The 17,528-nt window shown below is 38.2% G+C and overlaps 1 protein-coding gene across 1 annotated transcript in view; it reads right to left on the bottom strand.

Moving 5' to 3' along the window:
- Positions 1 to 17,528, bottom strand: part of LOC109032212 (dual 3',5'-cyclic-AMP and -GMP phosphodiesterase 11A) — an 83,139-nt gene that overhangs the window by 40,340 nt on the left and 25,271 nt on the right. Inside the window, exons 4-7 of the mRNA XM_072303692.1 lie at positions 7,470 to 7,559; positions 4,372 to 4,509; positions 3,051 to 3,115; positions 925 to 1,118 (exon numbers count right to left, since the gene is read on the bottom strand). Of these exons, the coding sequence (XP_072159793.1) occupies positions 925 to 1,118; positions 3,051 to 3,115; positions 4,372 to 4,509; positions 7,470 to 7,559 (487 nt within the window). The remainder of the gene's footprint in view (positions 1 to 924; positions 1,119 to 3,050; positions 3,116 to 4,371; positions 4,510 to 7,469; positions 7,560 to 17,528) is intronic.

Here is a 17,528-nt window from a genome sequence, read left to right as displayed (position 1 = left end):
GAGGTGTAGCGAACCTCGTTTCGGTCACGCGCGCTGGTGCCATTTTAAAAGTAAGCCTTCGGGCATTTTTTCCAAATTTTTATTCTCCCCTCTGGGGTTTTGCCTGCGGGTAGACCCTCTGCAGGCATACTGTCTGTATGGTCTATCTGCAGGCAGGTTAACAAAAAGGCGGGCTCTTCATTAGGCTTTACCGCTGACGGTTGAGCCCGTCTATCTTCTCTGGGGGGGTGGGGGGTTGCACTGGGGGGTTGTAAGCCGCCCCCCCCCGGTTTGGTCGCCCGGTAGCGCGGGGCGCCGCCAGTTAGCAGTCCGCAACCCCAGTGTCCTGCCTCCCACTGAACCCCAGAATTCAGGGACTTTGTCCCAAACGTTAAAAAAATCTCCCGGGTGGGCTTGTTTGGGGGAGTTTCTTCTTCTTTTAATAAAATTTGCATTGATACCTACCCCCACCCTATGGTAGTTGGCAAATGGCAACCAAGGTCTAAAAAAAAAAAAAAAAAAAAAAATACAGTTACGTTCTTTTGTAAGGAGAACGACAAGATTTGGCAGTGTCTTTGCTCAAGAGATATGCATAAAAATGTGAGCCGGCCAGGTTGGCCTAGTGGTCAGCGCGTGGGACTCTAGGTCAATGGGTCCCGGGTTCGAATCCCGGTGGTAGCGTCTAATTTACTCGAAACAGACGAGTAGATCTGCTGAGACAGATTCTACTCGGCCTTAGACCCTGAAAATTTGAAAAGCCTGGAGCATGGATGTGCCTAAATCCTTCGATGTCTACGGACAATAAACATAGTCTAAAGTTGGCTGGAGGTGCTAGACACGAAGCCATAAAACCAGCAGAAGAAGAAGAAAAAAATGTGATAGAGATTCAGACAGAGTTTCTAAGTAATGAAAATGTGTATAAGTCTAGTAGGATTTGAAACTTACCGATGATTTGGTAGTTTTTATTTCGGATGGGCATGGCCAAGAGAGAGTTGACGTTCTCTCCCTTGGATTTGCCGACCTCGATGCACTCAGCCACGTTGATGACCTCCCCCGATTCGGCCACCTTCTCCGCCAAACCCAAAAAGTAACTTGATACCTCCCCTCTCTCCCCATGTTGATGGAAGTTCTTGAAATTCCTGGCGATCATAGCAAAAAATGCAAAACAAATATCAAACGCCTGCTTCAAAGTGAATTTCGCCTTTCGTTTGAATTGAAAGATTCAGAGAAAACTAACAAGTGTTGATTATTCTCGAGTTAAATTCTGCCCGGCTAAGGAATAACGTCGTAAGAACCTACAGCCGTTGCCAAATTTTCTTGGACAAAACACAAATTTTCGGGAAAATTCGCGAGTAGTTTTCCCACGATTTTTCAGAGAATTTCTTCAGCCCTTTAATCTAAAACAATTCAAGAAAAAAAGTTCATAACTTTCTTCAAAAATATAAATATTTTCCGAGAGGAAATCTGGCAACATTGGAATGCTCATACGGCATTTTTCCTTAGCACAACAGAATTTGTGATTGTAGATGCGGAACAGGTGACTTGAAATGGAAAATGCAATATTTTATTTAATTATACCATTGCTTAGAAGGGTTAATTTCACATTTTCCCCCGGAAAAAATCCCAAAAATTCCAAAGAATGACTTAGTATGAGCGATTTAGAGTTTGAGCACGAAAAAATGCGATTTTGAGGAAAATTCCTTGAATAATGAGAGTGAACATGATGATGCATACTTCTAACACTGTTCATTTCAATTGCCTTCAACTTTTTTAATCATGCCAATTTTGATTTGATATTTTAACACAATATTTTTTAGAGTATTAGACATTGATTTTATTCATCGAAATCGGAAAATCGATGATTTCGACTTTAATCGCGTTTTTACTTTCCTGGAAACTTTAGCTTTCTACTTTAAGACTTGAAACTACATGTATGATTCTCTTTTCTGGTGGTCGGACCTAGGTTTGACCAGTTAGCTGTTACGTCAACCCCAGATTTGACTAAAAACTCTAGTCATTCCTACGCTTGAAAAGGGGTCCTTGAAGGGGATCAAGCCGGTGTTTGGTTTTTACCGTAATTTTCACCGCTATAGCTATGGAGATTTGCTTGACGTCGAAGAAATGAAGAATATAAAAAAATTTAGTGCGAAGAAAATTAATCAAAATCACTTGGATCAGCTGGCGTTTAAAATGACTTTAATTTTCAATCAAGTCGATCAAAAAAAATATCTGTGCAATGGAACCGCACCTGAAGATCGTTTCAGGGACCTGGGACCCTCTTAAGAAGAGAGAGTTTATTAAAAGACCCTCTTATTTTAAGTGACTTGAAGCATTAATTTAAATATTTGACGATTTCAGCCACGTCGTCTCTGTCAGGCATTGAGGGGTTGTTTCATGGCCTCGTCACGCTTCGAAGAATAATATTTTTCTCTTCATTTCTCAATTAAAAACCTCAATATGAGACAAAATTGAGCCATGCCTCTTATTCTTAATTTTAATCTACTCTCCAGCGATCGCAATCTTTCAAAAGGGTGGAAGAAGTTAAATTAAGCAAATGTGGAAGCACATAAAATGAGTGGTGTTTCTTGAAAGGGCCAAAGTGAAACCTTGGCTGCTATAGACCTGGGTTTCAGAAACCAAAAGATATCATTCATTGTCCATTTACAATTAATTTTTACTGCTTTTTTTGTTGGTTTACTTTTTCTTTAAAAAATACAACTGTACAATTTTATTGACGGTTCCTCTGTCTTCTTTCATGAAATTTTCCATGAAAAGAAGTTCAAATAGACGTCTGCTCTCGTGAACATTTCAGGTATATTTTGTTTTATGTTACAAAGGAAACCCCTGAAACTTCTAAATTAATCGCATTCGATCGTATCCTCTGTATATAAATGAATAAATTGTGAAATCAAATATAGCAAAAGTCAGTATCGCTTGAGACCTTTTCAAGAAACACTAGCCATAGATTGTCCTAAACTGTCTTTGCTTCCCATTCTAATATAAAATGAAGTTAGTTATGCTAACAAACAGCCTTGGAACGTTGAGGAAAGGAATGTATCTATTGCACTTACATACTGTTAGTTTTTTGACCGTTGACTGGATTCGTGAGCTCAAATAACTTTGAAAATTTCATTCCCTGCAAACAAAACAGCGAAGACTTTATGTATTATCGATTCCCAGCAATTCAATAAAATCAAGTTTGCTATTCTAGCACGTAGATAATCAGAAAGTTTCCAAACACGACTTCCTAAATTTTCAAGGATTTCTGTTTATTTTCAACTATACATATAAGATTGCTTACAATGCCGAATTTTCAGTGCCTTTATGTTTTCTATCGAACTGTTCTGATCAATAAAAAAACAATATTTGTGAATTTCAGGAGAATACGAATAAAATTCTAAAAGATCTTTGAACATTTTGACAAAAATTTTAGGCCATGTATTTGTATAAAAATAGTCTAACGGTTGCCAACATGTAAACGAGACCATCATACTCAATTAGTCTAAACTTTAGTTCTACAAATACAAGATCAAAACATGGGGATGGAGCAATTTGAAAAGAAGAACATATAGTACGGTGATTAGAAGACATTTGGAAACATCATATTATTCATAACACAATTATTTCGCAGCATGACTGTCAATAGGGTACGGAAAAATACGAAGAGCCTTGAAAGTTCAATCTATTGATGTTGCAGAAATAGTGTGTGCAAATTCAGGATTAGAGCGCCTTCAATTCGAGTGATACTTCCAGCTTTGTCGGAGAGTTAGTTTAGTTGCGTGACCTAACTTGACCCGACTTTACTCCGTTGCGGTCGGCTCCCGAGTTTTGTAACCGACCAGAATCATAAAATGCGGGCATATTCCATTATTGCACATCCGGAATTACTTTTTTAATGTATTATTTTTTACAAAAAAACTCATTTAAATGTTGATTTTGTACGTTTGGTCGGCGAATGCTCTCTCGGCCTCTGATTGATCGATTTTTGTGAAACTCTTCAGGGGGTACTTTCTGACAGAGGCGGATCCAGCAATTTGGCGACACCGGATTTCCTCCATTCAAACCTATGCTGAATAATCGATTCTTATCGGAGCACCTCCCCCCCCCCCCCAGAATCGATACATTTCCATAGGTGTAAATGGAGGAAATATTGTGTTGCCAAATTGCTGGATTCGCCAATATATTTTGATGGGAAACTCGAATTTTGTTCAAAATTTTTAACTCGGAGAAAGGAAAATACATGAAGAAAAGGCGGGTTTTTACACTTGATCTACTCACTCTGAAATTTAGAAACCTATGCATTTACTGAAAAGAGCAGAACACTATTCTTGATCACACTGACAGTGTATTTTATTTTTGAAACTTTCTTAATGGTAGAATATAGTTATTTACCTCTGAATTTTCGTCGGTGAGTAGAACAGCTGCTCTTTCGCATTTGAGAAGTCTTTGAGCCCGTTGCATTATTTTTAGAATAACTTTCTCTATTGATGTCTGCTCTTCAAAAAGATCGTGAACAACCTCCAAAAGTTTCTGAAAGCCGTAAAATTAAATAACATCGGTATCGCATAGAAAAATTCTTAGAATGTAATTGAAGCTTCTAGCCATGGATGGAGTCTAGAAACATTTTCGTGATTCCGAAAAGAAACTAATGGAGCAAGCTCTTTCTTTTAAAACTAATATTCATTGCGCGCCTGAGATCGTCGTCTCGCTGACGTACGAGTGGATCTCAATTTGACTACATTTTGCAAATTGGAACTATAAATCCTAATCCGGTTTAAAAACAACGTATGTGCCATTAGTTTCCCTATGCACATAAGTGTTTTCCCCGAGGAGCCAGAATTTATAGTTCCAAATTGCAAAATGCAGTCCAATTTCAACGTGCACCCTGTTTTATATATAAATCCATGCTTTCTGCGGCGTATGCGGAAATCAAAATACGCCCTTGCGCCAGAGGAGTAACGATATTTGATGAAACCAACGAAAAAAGGAAATTGGGTAACATTTTGCAATGAAAAACTACTAACCCTGGCTCATCGATAGACTCTCATATCGGCATGGGAAAATTAATGGCACATACGTTGTTTGTAAAATGTGTTAGAAACATTAATCCCTTAAGTTATCGTTGATTTTCCCCATTTAACCCAAGCTAATTCTGTTAAGAATTCCTGTCTTTTCCATATATTGACATGAAGTGACAGCAGGGATTTTGAAACGTTGCAGGCAATACATGTATTTTCAACGGTCATGATCTGAAAGAAAAATTAAAAACCCCGATATTTGTCGAAAAAGTGAAAATTCCTGGCAAATGAAAGTATTGTCAGAAAAAACCAGTATATAAGTGTCGGGGGAAAGCATTGAAAAATCATGGAGATAATGGGGTCCCCTCCCAACATTCACCGACCATCGGTCCTCAGATCCCGGTTCGCAACAGGGAACGATGGCTGGTGAAATTCGACTTATAATTTTTCATCGGCCGAAGGAAATGAACATAATTGTAACACAACAAAAAACCGAAGAAATTGGGCATTTCCTTCGGAAAATGCGCTAAAACACGGTGCGATTTTGTAACGCTGGCGCTGTTAAGATATGAGAAGTCGTTGATCACGCGAGCATCCTGAGTGGGCAGTTACACGAAGTGATAGGTCGAGTTTCCGCAAGGACGAAATTGGACATTGAATAGGAGTTGGGTCTGAGGCTGGAGCAGGCTGGGGTAGGCCGGGGCAACCTCTAGGGGTCGAGGGTGAGAATCCTAAATCACGACTCCTTTACCGCTATGCGAGGGCGCGTTTCCTTCCTACGTCAGGTCGCCGCTCCCTTCCGCTCTGCTAAGGAAGAATGACGTATAACCATTCGAACGTCGCAAAATTCACCCCAATAAAATATTATATTCAAAACAATGTATGAATATTTCTCTCTTAATTTTTCAGAAACATCAGATGAATTTGCAAGAAAAATTCTCTGAAAAATTCAAAGGGAAAGACTCGCAATTCTAAAACAAAATTCTTATTTCATTCGATAAAATCTGAAAACGTCTGAAAGTTCTGACGCCGTTTTTCCGAAGTGCGGCAGCGTTGCTCTTGCGGCGTGATCCAGCGGGACTGGGACCTCTCAATTTACATATTTCTCCGAGTATATACTCTCCCTTTGACCCTTTCGCTATGTCTCCCTGGGGACGTATTTTCGAAGGAGGTCGCTTGCTAATGGGGCCACGAAACATTGCTCCAGCCTCTTGGAGCTCATCTGAAAATTTTAATCGTCATCTGATTCGCGGACAGCTTTGTCAAATTTCTCTCGCAGGAGGTAAGTTACTGTGTTGGTTTGGACTAGAGTCCTTTTATACTGAGAGTCAAGACAGCACCCCCTCATGGAGTCACAAACGGGGAGAAAGATTACACAAATTGACAGTTTTTCGTAATCTTTGATCGGCTCATTCTCAAAGTCCTTTCTCCGTTCCTTCTCTCATTCCGTTTGTTCCTTGTCGAACCCGTTAATTTATAATATATAATATATAGTTTTATTAATTTATCAAGTTATATGAATATATCGTTTCTATTAATTAAATTGCAACGTTTGAAAATCTCAAATTATGTTCCTCATTAATGAAAAGGGGGGGGAGAAACTAAACAGAATGTATCTTCCATATGTTTTGTTAATATTCTTGAGTTCCTAAGGAGAATTCACCGATTATTTATGAAGAAATTGTCCATTGGTTTCATTTCTAAAAAAAAAAAATAAACCCAGCGCAAAGATGAGAGAAGCCGCAACTTCAGCTACATACGAGACTAGTTCATTTGATGGTCTGCTACAGCACACGAGCCAGGAGCCTCAGTACTAGTGTGTAGACGTTGGGAAGGACAATTGCGTAGAGAAATATTTTGCAAACAATTTAATAAAAAAGTTTCTAAATTATCAAACATCTGCTGTAACCTTGCAATTTTAAAGCACAAAAAAAAACATGATTTGAAAAAACTTATAAAGTTTTAATGTACCTCGCTCAAGACTTAATAACGTCGGATAAATATGCAACTCTTTGCCCTCTATTAGTACAAAACTGTGCTAATCACTTGTACCTAATTCTTTTAGATATATACTGGTGAGAGTTTTCCTCTGAAAACTTGAGAACCTAACTTTTGGGCCAATTTGAATAAAGGCACTGCTTTTCATAATTTATAATAAGTGTAAAGCCTGCGTAAAATCAACTGGTTACATTGATAATAGCGCACAATATCAACAGATAGTGTCAAAATTAAACACTTGTTTTTCCTTTTATCAAACACAAAAATGTATAAAGATGAACCATGCTTGTCTAGCTGGCAAGAGCTGGCATTATCTCTTGCTTTGATTGGAAAGATATAGAATCCGTAGATTGGCATGCATGCTTTAAAACTTATTAGTTTGAAATCAAACTTTAATCGTTTCTAATTTTTTTCTCGTTATTTAACGTTCTCTATTGAATACAAACTTGTCAATAATTCCAGTGATCCACTTACCCGATTTCGATCGTATTCTTGTCGGGAAATTTCTACTATTTGAGCGTTTGTAATACCTATGCCAACAAATTGAAGATACGTCTCCAGCAACTGTAACAGAGCATCAATCGCAAATTTTAATTCCAGAATAGCAAACATTCGACTAATATATGAAAAAGAAAGATATTATCGTTAAATGAAACTAGAGGAAGGTGCCTGGAAACTAGAAAAATAAAAACCATTAGTTTTCCAAAATTTCCAATTTTTCGAGAAAATTTGGCACCAAGTAGATATAGTTCTAGACGTTCACAGAGTGATATCGCATTTGACACCTCATGCGAAAAGGTCACTGAAGAAAAAACATTTTTAAATGAGAATCTTCATGTTACTAATTACGATAGATAATGGGAATTCAGCGTGATGTGACGGAAAATAAAAACGCCTTCAATGAATTGAGTAGGCACACCGAGCTCCCAAGAGGTCGAATAGTGGTATCACTGCGCCTTACAGAGCATATTTTAAGATTTTGCATGATAAGCAGCTGTGAAGTGCACTGAGTGATTTTTTTTTTTTTTTTTTCAGTTGAAAAATGAATTATTATTCATGAACTCATTTTGACATTTTTATTTAAAAATCAAAAATTGAAATATACATCAACGACGACCCCTATACATACGAAAAAAAATGAGACATACGATAACTACACACTAGAGGAACTTTTTTCCTCAAGAATTTTATTAAAACAAATGAACTCGCGCAAGACTGCTGGTTGTTTTGAAAACATTCAATACATATGTGGGGTTACAAGCCAATAAAAAGTATTTCGAATTTGCTTACTCGGCCATAACTGAATCTAAGCGCTCGCAGACGACTTTACGGCTCATCGGACACCATCGGTGGGGTAGCTTTTTTACAATCCTGAGCATGAGAATAACCTCTCTTTGTTTGATAAGACTCTTTCCCTTCATAGACGCATTTAGTGGTGACGTCACGGACCGATATTGTTGGTTCGATATCTCGAAAGTCGAAATGTGCCCCAACAAACAAACATAACCTCCAAAACGAACAATTGATGAAAGAAAGCTAAAACTAGCCTGTAACTAAAACATTAATCCGCGGAACAATAAAAATATGAAAGCTAGTCATTTTCCAAATCGTTTGAGACCACATCCACAAAAATTGATAATATAATAAGCTCGTGACATAATACTTAGTCTTCGGACGAACGTTGTGTTTGTTTGTTGGGGCACATTTCGACTTTCGAGATATTGAAATTAGATCGAGATGTGACGTCACACTAAATGCGTCTATTGCCGAGCCGCGGCTACATGTAAAGGGATGGAACTTCATAATGTGAACAACACAAGTTCCAATATAAATGTGTCACATATCCGTTTTTGTTGTTTTTTTTTTTTACAGAAGGCTTTAAGGTAATTCGATGGACACTATATATTGTGTCAGAACGACATGCGATATATCGGATTTGGTTCTATTTTTTCAGGAACTCGTCATTTTTCTTGAATTTTGAGATCGCTAATTTGTTGTCAGGAGACTAGAGAATTCACTTACCAATTTTGACAAACGAATTCAACGTAATATAGGCGTGGTTTTTTTAGAGAGGAAATATCGTATTCGAGAGTAGTTTCGATATCAGTATCGAATGCGATATTTTTCTTCTAAAAGACCGCGCCAATGTTACGTTGAATTTGAAGGTCAAAATTGGTAAGTGAATTCTTTAGTCTCTTGGCAAAAGAATTGCAATCTCAAAATTCGAAAAAATGACGAGTAGCTGATATGGGGGAACCAATCGATGCGATACATCGGAAGTCGTTTAAACACAAAATATGGCGTCCATCGAATCACAGCTTAAATAACAAGGAAAACACCTGCGACTGGGTCTTTCGCAAAAAACATTTAATCATATGATTAATTCAGATTAAGCCCTTAAACTTTCAACCTTTACATTGAAATCATCTTTTAGATAAATATGTTCAAAATAAAAAGAATGTATTTTCTTTTACAACGTTTCATTTTATCTATACCAACACTCACGAAACGGTCTTGGTATTGATGCCTGCGGCGTGTTTGAAGATAACTGAATAGGAATAAAGCCTCAACCTTTTTAATCTGAATTTCCAGGAGAAGCCACAATAATTTATCCAACTTGCTCCGTCTCTGAGATATTCCTCACTGTAGTTTGGAGTGGAGGCAGAAAATAATTGAAACCCTGTGAACTTTCACAACCCGGAAGTTCACGAAAGTCTACGAGGAAATTGAATGCAAAAGTGATCGGCAAGACAGTTTTCCAGTGAATTAACCAATATCCTGTCTATTCAGTCGAGAGACTTACGTGAGTTGTAAGTTATTAGAACGCATTTCCGTAAAACCATATCGAGTCGCAGGAGAACGCGTCCGTAAAGTTAAGCTCTTTATACACCTCCATTGAAACTTGTTATTTTTTCATTTATTGCATTCCCGGGAAAATCCATCCATTCACTTTTTATTTTGCTTCCTCTTATACGTCACTTTCAGCGCTATCGATAAAAAAAAAGATTGTGCTGCAATAGGACAAACTAATTTGTGATGCACACAAAATATAATTTTTGCCAACATAGCCACCAGCAAGGTTGTAAAAAAGACAGCTAATTTCAGAAAATGTTGTTATTTTTTCAAAAATTGCAACATTTTACAATTTTTGATGCAATCAATAAATCATGTTTTGTATAAAATGTAATACACATCGATTATGCAAGAGCTCTGTTATTTCTCCTTTCTTTTTTCTGCTATCTTACAAATCACCATTTTTTGGTATTTGTGTTAAATATAAATACAGATGATTCTCTTGAATGGGATATATATTTATGCTAATACGAACTGAGTAGCATAGAAACCCTATACTCATAGTTCCTTTTAATTTAATCAATTTTCATATCGGCGTTGAAACTTCCTAACCACGTATAAAAAAAATAAATACGTAAAAAACAAATTATGACCGAAAATCTGCAACGTCGTGAACAGGGATACGTGGTTTGAGAGTTTCATCGTCGATGTAGTTCCTTTTAACACAACTACGCTGCCTTGCTAAGGAAGAACGCCGTAAAAACATTAGAGAGTTCCCAAATTTGCACCGATAAAATGTTTATTTTTGAGAAAAATTGTCGATATTTTTCCTTGAAACAGACTTTTTAGATCAAATAGCAAGCAAAATTACCTGGGAAATTGAAAGAAAAATATTTACAAATTTTCTTGAAAATTAGTGATATGTCAAAGGAAATTTGGCAACGCCTGAAGGTTTATACGGCATTTTTACTTATAGAACGGCAGTAAGCAAAATCGTAAAACTGAGAGAGCGTGGCGCTCTCATTCGCCAAGGCGCCTGCATGCAACTATTCGTGTTCAATGGATGTGCGTATTGCGTGCACAAAAAAGAAGGCGCTTCATTTTTTTTTCGCCTCCGTGCCGATGGCTTTCGGCACGGTTCATTCCACGTAAAGGGGTTAAAAGTAGAAATCACGCTCAAAAAATCATTCTTTCATGCAGTAATTCAAATTCAATCGGGCGTTACAAATGCATCGGCCTTAAGAACGAATTCACGACAAAAAATGTGAGGATTGAGTCAATACCGCTGATATTATCGTCAGATCATAACAGTCGAGTAGTCTTGTTCTCATAAGGCTCATAGGGAAATTAAATTGACTTTTTGTATTCAATTTGACGAGCTCCCGACCAAATGGGCAGTCGAGTAGATATGGATTACTATTCATTTATATCGATTCACACGCTTGCCAAATTGACATTTATGTTGAAAGTCACCATGAAGGATTAATGCACATAGAATTTGTGTGTTTGGTGTTTCTTTTAACATAAATTTGTCTAGTTCAAGACAGAAATACATCTCCTCTTGGTCGGTCCATTATTTGTTGTGTGTGTGAATTCGTGTGATAAGAGCCTTGTGGACAGGGCTCATGAGGTAAAGACTGCCCCGAACGTCGTTTCTTTCGTCATTGCCGCTGACGTCACTGGCGCTTTAAATTTCCCATTTATTCTTATGGCCCGAGAACGAACAAGCACACCCCATCTTTCCCTCTACACATAGTTCTGTTTGATGGAAATACGTCCAATTTGTCGTCCTTTTCACGAGAGAACGTAACTAAATTTAAATGTTGCCAAATTTCCCCTCGCAAATTAAATTTTTACCAGGAAAATCATGGGGATTCTAGTTGAAAATTTCTCTCATTTTTCTTCTGATCTTATGCAAAAATCAAATTTGAAAGAAAAAAAATTGGACGAAAATTGCCCAGGTACATTCTTGTAAAAAAAATAATTTTTTAAGTCAATTTTGCAACCTTAGAATGGAATTACGTTCCTTCGCGCGGGAAACGACGAACTGAAACAAACTTTTTCCACCGAAAAGCGGCATCTACGAAGACTTTCGGCTCCGATGCGCTCCCTTGCCGGTCTCTCACAAGATTAATGCGTTTCTTTAGGGACCTCTGGCGAAGGCTGGCCGTAACTATTTTTGTAGAGGCGACGTAAGTAACCGTTTTTAATACATTTTTCTTGTCAACGGCTCTCAATCCTTGCTCTCGATTTCGTCACCCGCGCCCCACCCCCCTCCCCTTTCCGCACACGCCGAGCCCTTAATTTGTCATGCGCCTTTTCATTAAACTTTAATCCGGATTAACGTTTATATGCTGCGTTGTCATTAATTCATAAGAAGCTGTGTCGAGCGACTAATTCCGCCGTGCTAAGGAAGAACGCCGTATGAGCCTTCAGGCGTTGCCAAGATTCCTTCAATAAAAACCGAATTTACAGAGAAAATTGTGAATATTCTTTTCCAAAAAATTTACAGAATTTCGTACGCAATTCAATCTAAAATATCTGAAAATTTCGAAGCAAAATGTGCATGATTGCCGTCAAAAATACATATTATATCAAGGGAAATTTGGCACCTCTCGAATGCTCATACGGTGTTCTTCCTCAGCACGGTAGAATTGCTGTGAGATACTTGGCAACGATGCTCATATCGTCGCTGCTCAGGCGTAACAGCGTATCTCGATTTTCGGATGAACCTTAGGAAGCATGGATTCATGTGTAAAAAAGGGCTCACGTAGACATTGAGTTACGCCCTTTCGTCAAAGGGGCGACGATGTGTTCTCCAATTTATTTGACAGCTCCGCGACGACGCTCCTCGGCACCTCTTCAGCCGTAAATTAAAATAACGCCGATGAGAAGATGCAGACTCCGCAGCCTCAGTTTCGGAGCCTGAATTAAACGCATTTATGCTGAAAGGAACTATGTGCAAAGGTCTCGAGTGCGCCATAGCTCCTTTCAGCATGAATACGTCCAATTGAGCTGCACTGATCCTGGTCTTTGAAGCAGTGGCGCGGCTAGCTTTGCGATATATCGATTGATCGGCCATTTAAACCTATGGAAAAGTATCGATAAACAGGGTGTTCGCAGCGAACACCTTAATAATCGATTATTTACCACAGCTTCGAATGGGGAAATATCGATAGATCGCAAAGCACGCCACGCCACTGCTTTAAAGACACTCCATGAAAAGAGCCTCTGCCGGGTGGTTTCCGCATGACCGGAAGAAGGGATAAGATGCCGCACTAACTGCATCTGCATGGATTCAGATAAGCACTCGGGGATTTCGACCCTATTCGCGCCTCGCTATCCCTGATCTTACGCACGTATTCTGCCGTGCTAAAGGAGAGCGGCGTATGACTTAGGATCCCTCAGGTGTTGCCAAATTTCCTTAGATAAAACAAATCGACGGTGAAACTACCAGACCACGTATACCTCGTTTGCAGTTTTTAAAAATCTCCGCTCCTATTTTATTTTTTTGAAGGAAAACAAATCAGTATAATTTCTTAAAATTTTCACAGAGTTTTCTTCACACAGAGAAGAAAAAACAGGGAAGTTTTCAAGAATTATCTTCAAGTAGTTTTCCTTTAAAAAAATAAAGTATGACAAAACGTCTACAGCGTCGCAAACCGAGGTACGTGGCCTGGTACCTCCACCGTCGAAATCCTCTGGTACACTTGTGAATATTTCACTTCCGATTTTTCAGATATTTATATTATCAATTTCACATAAAGTTCCTGAGAATCTGAAGGAATAATATTCACAACTTTCCTCAAAAGTGAACATATCATTGAAGGAAATATGGCAACTCTCGAATTTTCATACGTCGCATACTTGAGAGCAGACGCGCAAAATGTGCTATGCTTTTTTCGTTCAAAAATTCATTTTTAAATCAGTGTGAGAACAATTTACACTAAAAATGGCACAACGGGGTAAGACAACGGAGTCAAGCAACATCAGTTGAGATGCTCGGAAGACGAGAGGAATAGGTGTATTTATGAAAAAATTAATGATTTCAACTCGAACTAGTCTTAAAATAGACCCTTTCAAAAAGTCACTACTAAAATCCACATTTTTAAGCATCAAAACGTGGGTTTGAACTTTCTTATTGCCATAAAGTTTCACGAAATTGTGAAACATGAAGTACTTTCATGAAACAGCAAAAAATGTACTTAACCTACATATCCTCCGAGCCCCTCAATTGAAAAATTTACTTTATCATTTAAAGCAATTGTTTTGTTAAACCACGTGATCTATTGATCAATCACTGCTAACGCAAGCATTTATTATAGGTTCCACAATATTTCTTTTTGTTAATTTTTGAGACGAAAAAAAAAACCGAGCTCACGAGACGTACATCATGGAAACGCTACGAGCGGACAAATGATTTATGAGGTCTCCTCGAATATAAGCTTGTCGTGAGGAAATTTATTGCACCCAAATGAGACGTGTGCGATAAAAGTTGGAGTGATTTTCTTCTGTTTTCTCTTCCGTCCGGAGTAAAGTATCGAAACGTAAATTTATCGAAGAGCAATGAATTGCTCTATCGCCCCGTTCCCGCCCGGAGAAACGTAGTCGCGAGGAGGACAGCGCCCTCCATCGTCTTACAACGTTAACAGTGTGTGACAGTATTCTCCATTATTTTCGTTCTTATTCAAATACCAAAAAAATCACATTTTAGTAGCATTGATTGGATCGTCCGTAACAACGCGGCATTTCCAAAGAGGGGAATGGACCACTAGACAAGGTACGAATTTCAGCATTCTGATACATGTCTCTTAGCCAAAATTTCACGTATAACACGCTGCGCACAACGAAAATTACCGAAATCAACTCCTTACGAAGATACTTAATGATTCTTGATGCGTGAATTCAAACCATCCGCTCATGAAAACTCAATGCTCTACGTGATTCATATCGCTCATGCTCAACGTTATCATGACAGTCTCTGAAAGATAGAAATCTGGAAACCTTAATATTGACGCTTTGGCTCAGCTATAGCAAATTGCGTATAGTTTGAACAACACATCATGGGAAATGAACATTGCTCGATTGAGAAGCTTGCTGAGACCGTTGTAGTGCGCGATTTGACGCTAGTAGAGCTTTGAGTTTCTTGTGATCGGGCGGTTCAAATTCCTCGTAACCAATGTGAAATACATATATAAAGTCGCTTTACAACGCACTCTGGCGTTCTACGACACCCAAACACCAATGTGAAATAAAAACGTTAATATCTTCGTTAGGAGTTGGTTTCAGTAATTTTCGTTGCGCGAATCGTGTTCTTCGTAAAATTCTGGTTAAGAAACATGTAGCAGAATGATTAAATTCGTACCTTGTCTGGTGGTCCATTTTAATAAAAATAGCCTGTTAATAACAAGCTGTTAAATCCAACATATAACTATATTATACGGTTACGTGCTTGTAATGAGAAGGCGTTGAAAACCATATGTACGTGCAAGTGGTTTTTGTGAGTGAAAGAAAGTGATAGTTGAAAAGTGTGTTAAAGTCAAAACAAAAAGATTGATTGTTGATAAAGGCAGGAACGCAAGGGTTCGTATCAATGGCAGGATTGGTAATTTGATTTGAAGAGAATTCCAAAGTTATGGTAGAAAAAATAAATCCTGAAGTAGATGGAAAGTAAAAGCACATAAAATGCTTTCATTGCCCTCGCGTAAAAATGCCACCTTAAACGTGCAATTTAGAGCTTTCATAGCTTTTTTTAATATTTTCATAAATGTACCAATCAATTTAAGTAAATTTTCTATTGTTATGCATTTCTAGTTGCGATATTATAAATACAACTTTTTTGAAAAAAAAAAAACTCTTAATCTTATGTTTTTCGCTTAAATTTTACATACATTTTATGTAAAATATCTCAAAAAGAGTTTCCATTTCATAAATGTTTTATCCCTCTTTTCGGCATTATTTTAAAAATTCATAATAGTCATTGCTACGAAGGCATTTTCATCTACAGTGCGGCAATGTGTTGCCAGCCACTGTCTGTTCCAGTGGCATGGCGTACTTTGCGATGTATCGATTGATCAGCCATTTAAACCTATGAGAAAGAATCGATAAACAGTATGTTCGCAAAGAACGCCTTAATAATCGATTCTTTACCACAACTTCAAATGGGGAAACATCGATAATCGACTAATCACGTCTCGCCACCGGTCTGTTCTCCCGGTAAAATATTACTGCCTGGACCCTACTCTTATTTCGCGTATTCAAATTGGACGTATTTCTACCAAACGGAACTATGTGCATTAAGACATGAGCTCTGAGACCCATAAGAATGTCTACATAGCAGGGCTCACGTCATAATGCACATAGTTCCGTTTGACAGAAATACGTCCAATTGGAAGCCGTTGAGCCGGAGGAGTAGATCCACATCTCGTGAGCTCTGAATCGTATAAGAGCGTGCCGAATCCAGGGCTCATGCCGAGGAGAAGACTGATTTCTCTCCGTGAACGCTGTCCAATTGTCCCGGTACCGGACACGTTATCGCGAAGCTCATGAAATATGCGAGCTGAAGCTGCCGATTCAAGCCATATCGTCGCGGCTGTTACATAGAAATAGAGCTTTTGCGAGCTTTGTGCGCATTGGCATCATAGGCACGATTTTATCGCTACCTCGAACAGGACAAAGCTTTGCAAATCGCTCCCGAATAGAGCTTTAGTTGGGTCGAAGGCAGTGAGACGGTATCTTCCGGTGGTTTATGTCACCGGTTAGGAATCGGATCTTGGTCCGTTTATGCAGAAGAGAACGAATGACCCCGTCATTTGTATATTAAACACAGAATAGACCGATGGCTAAAGACAAAAAATGCTACCCTCAAATGCGACGTTGCGAATCTTCTTTTGTATTTTCTTTAACTTATTTGGACTGCGTTTAACAGAAAGGAACCAAGCCACATCAGTTATTGCCAATTTTAACTAGGTAATTTAATTTTTTACGAGAAAACGTTTGTGCGGATCCCGTTGAAAATGTCAAGGAATTTGCTTAGTACTATGGAAAAAATTCACTGAAATTTGCACGAAAATCCGCACAACTGTTTTCGTGTAAAAAATTTAATTAGCCGATTAAATTTGGCAATAGCTGATGTGGCTTGGTTCCTTTCTGTTTAACGCGGTCCATTTGTCTCTAGAAGAAAAAACTGACAGCTCATTTTTATATTTTTTTGTAAATCTCCTCCGCTTAAAACGAGATAATATTCTGACGAAATTTTGAAAGAGTTTTTTTTTGGTTAGTATCTGGAGCCATTCATGAAGAAGTCAATCAATGCCGCAGAAATTCTGTATTAAAAACAAAGAAAAGAATGTATATGTTAAGCCTAGAAATAAACAGGGCGAACCTTACAAAAACTGGACTCAGTTGACTAAGGCGCGTTGATACAACTATTCGTGTTCTACAGATGTGCGTGTTGCATATTCAAAAAATTGAAGGCGCTCCCACTTTTCTCACTTCTTTAGAGATGCTTGGGACATGTCAGATGTAGCAATCGCATAGCAGAGTGCCTAATGTAGGAATATTATTGCCACCTAAATCCTTCATAAAAAAGTGTCGCTCTCCGATTGGTCGATGAATTTAAGCCTTTCATGGATTTTCTAATTTTCAGATTATAAAATAAGTTCCGAACAATCTCTGATGAGTATTTTAGTGTAGGATTGCCATACTCGTATTTTCGTTACTTTTGTTTATCCTACCGCA

The sequence above is a fragment of the Bemisia tabaci genome, chromosome 1, assembly GCF_918797505.1.
Source record: "Bemisia tabaci chromosome 1, PGI_BMITA_v3".
Lineage (NCBI taxonomy): Eukaryota > Metazoa > Arthropoda > Insecta > Hemiptera > Aleyrodidae > Bemisia > Bemisia tabaci.
Note: the sequence above shows the minus strand (reverse complement) of the source record. Positions and strands in the feature narration are given on the sequence as shown.